The sequence below is a fragment of the Theobroma umbraticum genome, unplaced genomic scaffold (genome assembly GCF_002168275.2).
Source record: "Theobroma umbraticum cultivar Fairchild unplaced genomic scaffold, ASM216827v3 scaffold_4.1, whole genome shotgun sequence".
NCBI classification, from domain to species: domain Eukaryota; kingdom Viridiplantae; phylum Streptophyta; class Magnoliopsida; order Malvales; family Malvaceae; genus Theobroma; species Theobroma umbraticum.
This window is the reverse complement of record NW_018397258.1, coordinates 10,876,049-10,881,596: the sequence shown is the minus strand read 5'-3', so window position 1 is coordinate 10,881,596 and position 5,548 is coordinate 10,876,049. Positions and strand designations below refer to the sequence as shown.

At 34.9% G+C, this 5,548-nt stretch overlaps 1 protein-coding gene across 1 annotated transcript in view; it reads right to left on the bottom strand.

The window, feature by feature from the left end:
* LOC110414513 (SNARE associated Golgi protein family) overlaps positions 1-891 on the bottom strand; it is a 4,605-nt gene extending 3,714 nt beyond the window's left edge. The window contains exon 1 of the mRNA XM_021425744.1: positions 464-891. Coding sequence (XP_021281419.1) covers positions 464-777 — 314 coding nt within the window. The 5' untranslated portion in view covers positions 778-891. The remainder of the gene's footprint in view (positions 1-463) is intronic.
* Between the last annotated feature and the right edge of the window lie 4,657 nt (positions 892-5,548).

Here is a 5,548-nt window from a genome sequence, read left to right as displayed (position 1 = left end):
ATTGTATAAATTGAATCTAATTTTGTATAAATTAAATGGATAATTGCTTTATTCTTTTTTTTTTTTGCTTTTTTTTTTGGGTTCAGGTCAGCTTTGATAGCTCTAAATTTATGTTATTAAGCTTATTTTGATTTAGGGGTGTGCAACATCATGAATAAAGAGTATTCATTCAACAAAGATATTAATGTGGATCAAACAGAATTGTTGAAAGGAAATCAGAAAAGGTTAACAGAACATAAATGGAACTAAACAAAATTCAGACTGCAAATGCAGGCAACCATCTAAAGATGAAAAGTGGGACTTCTTAGAAAGACGGCAAGATGTATGTCAACGCTAGATTAAGATTATAATTATATACTTCATTATAAATTATTCAAAAAAAAGAGATATAATTCATCATAAATAAATAAATTCGACTATGAGAGTGCAAAGGTTTGAAGTGGTAAAAGATTAAGAGATGGACCTGCCAATCCAAAAGGAGAGGGAAGCCCCCAGAAGCTTAGCAGAGAAGACGCAAAGGACGGCAGGGAAGAAGCCGAAGAGCAAAGAAGCCCCAGCCTCGAAGAAGATGGCGTAGGGCAAGCAGAGGGAAAGAGTCAGGGTGTGGAGGGCAACATAAAGAGGGATGGCCCAAATCCCCAGTCGATCCGACCATTGCTGGAACAAGCGGAGAGCGGCATCTTTGTCCAATCCCAATCCCAATTGCCCTCCATATTGCTTGCCTATGGCGATTGCACCGACCAACGCTCCTATTCTCAACCATTTCCCCATTTTCATCGTTTCCCTTCCTTTCAATCAATGCCCTCTTTGTAAATAAATGTTCTGTAATACTGGTCGTCTACTACTAATTCCACCGTTTCAGTCCCTTTGGCCAACTCCGCCGGCTGCATTGTTTTTTGTTTGTTAGAAAAAAAATTGTTATTATTATTATCTTAATCTTAATCTTTCTCTATAATAATTTTAACCTACAAACCCTCTGGAAAGTGACACGTGGTTTTTCTTGTCATGGATTATGGTGGGCATTTTAAGTTTTAGGTTGTGAGAGTCTAACCGTTATACGTGTTTTTGAGATTTTTTTACGAGTTTTTTTTAAAATAAACCTTGTGTATAAAATGTTTTTGAAAATACATATTTTCATAATGTTAACAGTTTTTAGCTAAGAAAAACAAAACTAAGATAAAATTATCCTTAATGAAGTCGATCCATATATTTGACTCCGCACCTCAACCTAACCGATATGTTTGGATCAAGTATATTTACAAGCTTTGTAACTCTTCAGTTCTCATCGACAGATCGTACATCTCTTTATAAAGCATTCTCGTGAAAGCATTCTAGCGAAAGCATTTCTCACTGAGTCAACTGTTGAGCATTTTAACTAGTGACAGAAGCATTTTAAAGTGGTTTTTTGCATAAAGGTAGTTCACATATTGAGCAATGAGAGAAAGTTTATATTCCGTGGAGAAAGGTATGCATATATTTTTATTTTTAACCATGTAGAGAAAGTTTAGGGCTATTCTTATTCTTCATGTTCTTCATTTATGGTTTTTGAGCATAAACATAGACATGTTGCTTATTCATATTGATATTCTTATTGTTTAAAATTGTTGAATATAAATTTGAATTTGATATTGTTTGTAGTTTTTGGCTTGAATAGTGATAGGGCATGTGTGACTGGTTGATAGGAATGGGGTTTAGAGGTTTAGGTATTGCATGACTGAGGGTTTGCGTGAGTAGTTGACACTTTATGCATGACTTGTTTTAGGCATGGCGTCACTTAAGGTGTATGTGATTAGTTTAGGCATTGCATTTAAAGGTTTTTGGCATTGCGTGACTTGTTGATAGCTCATTGTGTGATTATATGAAGTCATTGCATAACTACTTGATAAGGCATTGCGTGATTGTTATCTGTATTGCATTGCGTGACGATTATATGTAGGTCGTTGCATGATTGTTATCTGTAGGGCATTGTGTGACTATTATCTATATGAAAGTGCATGAGTATTATATCTGTGGCATTGCATGACCGTCATTGTGTGGATTTTGTATTTTGTTGGCTCAACTTTAATGCTTTGATATGTATATGTTGATTTAATTAATAATTCATACTTCACATGTGCTTAAATTATCATGTTTTTTGTATGCAAAGATAGTAATAACTAGCAATTGTTTGCTTTTGTTTTTAATTCTTCATTGATCATATTTACTAAATTAGAAATGTTATCTGTTTTATGTTGTAGATGGCAAGAACAAGAACAGAGCAAGAGAATGTGGAATCTTTTCTTTGTTTGTCAAGGGACCAGGGGGCGCTTTAGTGCTAGCATTAACATCCATTGTAAGTGGACACAACTGCACATCATACGTGAGGTTTTGTGGAAAGTAAATGAGTTGGAAAGAATGAAAAGAACATGCTTCGGGCATTGGATGAACATCGAATCAAATAAGAGTTTATTTTGTGTTAGTCTCATGTACAACCTAATACTACGTAGAATTAATCAACGCGGCATTATCAAGGGTGAGTTATGATTTTTCCATAGGTAAAAATAATGCCTAGTTCTCTAAACGTGAGTTCTTCCTAGAAACAGGATTGAAGATTGGTACCATGTTGGCCATTATTGATAGTCTTTCGAAGGTCGTCCCTGGAGGAATTCATGAGCAATATTGGGGAACGATGAACGAGGTGAAGTTACAATGAGTTTAGAGATGTTCAAGAGAAGCCAATTTCAGCAAGATGGAGATGCGACAAAGATTGCCCTCATCTTGATCACAAACAATGTTTTATTCGGTCAAGACTATAGACAAGTAGTGATTCCGTGATTGTTGTCGCTCATCGAGAATATCGAGTACTGGAATGTGTTCCCATGGGGCACTTATGTATGGACTCTAGCTATTGATTACAAGTTGAAGGGCTTTGAATCTCCAGCGATGGGAGCAGAAGAAAAAAAACGTTATCACCTATATGGATTTTTATGGGCGTTTTCAAGCTGTGCACCCTACCTCGGTTTTTTTATTTTTCTTTTCACATAAGATTTTATTAAGTGATTAAAATGTTTTACAATTGATGTGCGATTTTGGGCGTTGTAGGTGATTCTTGATAGCCAAAGTTGGTTTGGATCCTACTGCTAGTCTGGACAAGTTTATCCGAGAATGCTGAAATGGCATTGTGACAAGAGGCCCATAGGCTTCCACAACAATATTGTAGATTTTGAGAGAAAAAGTAGTGAGGAAATAAACCATACTATTTTTGTTTTAATTAATTTTTTTTGTCATATGTTAACTACCTTTCAATCTAATGGCAATGTATGTTTTGGTGCAGTTTCACACAATCAAGACCTCAGAGCCAACTGTAGAAAAAATGTTGAACGCATATTAGGTCGACATTGATGTCAATATATCTGAGGGGTAGCAATACATTCCATTATGGTAATTGGAGGGTCGGGTAGAATACATTCCCCAATAAAGGAGAAAGATAATGGACCATAAAGAGAAAATGGTGGTAAGATGAGGCGTTAAGTGGAGTCGTACCACGAATGAGGAGGTCCATGCCCATCTTACTATGGTTGAAGCTTTTAGTGATGTTGAGGCTTCTCTTGCTCCTCCTGTTGTTGATGATGATCAAGCGCGCAACCCGCCACTACATCCTCTTATGCATACAGGCTTAAAGCACAAGATGAAACGGATAAGGATGCAGTGGAATAAGGAACTTTATTCACTATAGATGGAGATGCAGATGTAGATGCAGTCCATGCAAATGAAGGTGCAACGAGACATGTAGATGCATATGCAGTCAATATAGTTAGAGATCTAATGACAATGCAGTTATAGATGCAGCAAATGCAGTTGGATATTCAGTAGTCCATTCAAGGGCTGGAGGATTGGATTGTTCGTTGGTTGTTCAACCATTATGAGGTATGAGCTTTTATCTTTTTTCATTGCGTGAGTTATAATGTTTAGGATGTATTTGATGTTTTAATGTGTTTAATTTTTATCAATGTGCAGAGTCAATTTATGGGTTAAAAAGATGGTGTGTGCAAGGAAGCAAGCATCAGTAATGGGGTTGATCTTGATGAGCTAATTGGCATAAATGACCTAATTGGGGCCTCATATCTTACAAGTAGTCCAACTACACCTGCCCCACATCCTACTTGTATCCTAACTCCACCTAAGGCCCCTCAACATGCTCAGAGCACACCTTCTCTTGAAGCTTTACCTCTACCCCCACCTCCAGTTGAATATGCACTTGTGAGCATGGCTAGCAAACATGTTCAAAGTCCATACATTAACCCATTATCAATTTAGCGCAAAGCGAAGTATGCATTGAAGGGCAAATATGAATGCTTCATGAAACACGAGCAAAATAGGTAAAATGATAACATTACACAATATTAGGGTTAACGGTTTGAAATTATTGAATCAACCAATGATAACTCTATGATATAGAGTTATTTGAGCTTAATATTAATAGTAATTTAGCTTTGTTCTTGTAGTAATGCATAGAAATTAGTAGATTTTATTTAATTATTTTAAATTAGTTAATTTAGGTGAGTCAATTTAATCTTAATTAATTTTATGTTTAATTTGCTGATACTATGGTTAAGATAAGTTATTATTGATTTATTTGTACTTTTGTAGGTATTTGATAAAAGGAGAATTTTAATAAAAGAAGAAGAGCAATTTTAAGGGGCAAACTTGCACTGCATATATTTTGGTATTTTTGTTATAACTCTCTTTACAGAGCTCCAATGAAGTGATTCTTAAACCATTGAAAAGATAAGAGAAAAATCTATAATTTTCATGTTTATCACTTTGCCCAGTTCAATTTGGAACATAGTCAAAATTCTTGTCAAATTTGACATACTAAAGCCGTCCTTAAGTAGTTGCGATTTCTATTAATTAATTGGGCAAAGCTATGGCTCACGTAGTCTGATGAGGAAATCTTGATTGAAATTGACTTCTTGCTTCACCTAACTTGGCCTAAGTTCAAAGCCCTATAAAAACATCCTTTCAGAGGACTTTTGAAAAAAGAGAACGAAACATCAGATTTACAACTGAGAGTCAAGCCACAGAGTCATTGAAGTTAAGAAGAATTTTAAGGATTCAAGGAGATTTGAAGATCAAGAATAGAATCCTTGGTTTTTTCTATCGTTTTGTTATTCTCTTATTCTCTTGGTTTTGTTTTTAATGTAAAAATTTTATTTAGTGATAATGTGTGACGTGATGAGGAATTAATTCATTAATCTAAGATTACGATTGAACTCAATATGTAATCTAAATTATTTATCTCTCTTTTACTTATATTTGATGGACTTAAGTTGTTTATTTTATTTTGTTCTTAATGCTTCTAGTTGACTAGCCACCAATTAGATTGAATTGGAAACTTAGGTTAAACCTTGACAAAAGAGATTTAGGTAGACCTTGAATAGAATAACGTATGATCGAATGCACTTAGTTGAGTAAGTGGTTTGATTTGCATAAAGAGTAAACATACATCTATAAGCCATACATAGCCAAAATTAGAGCATGAACTTAATAAATCCTTTTTTCAATTTAA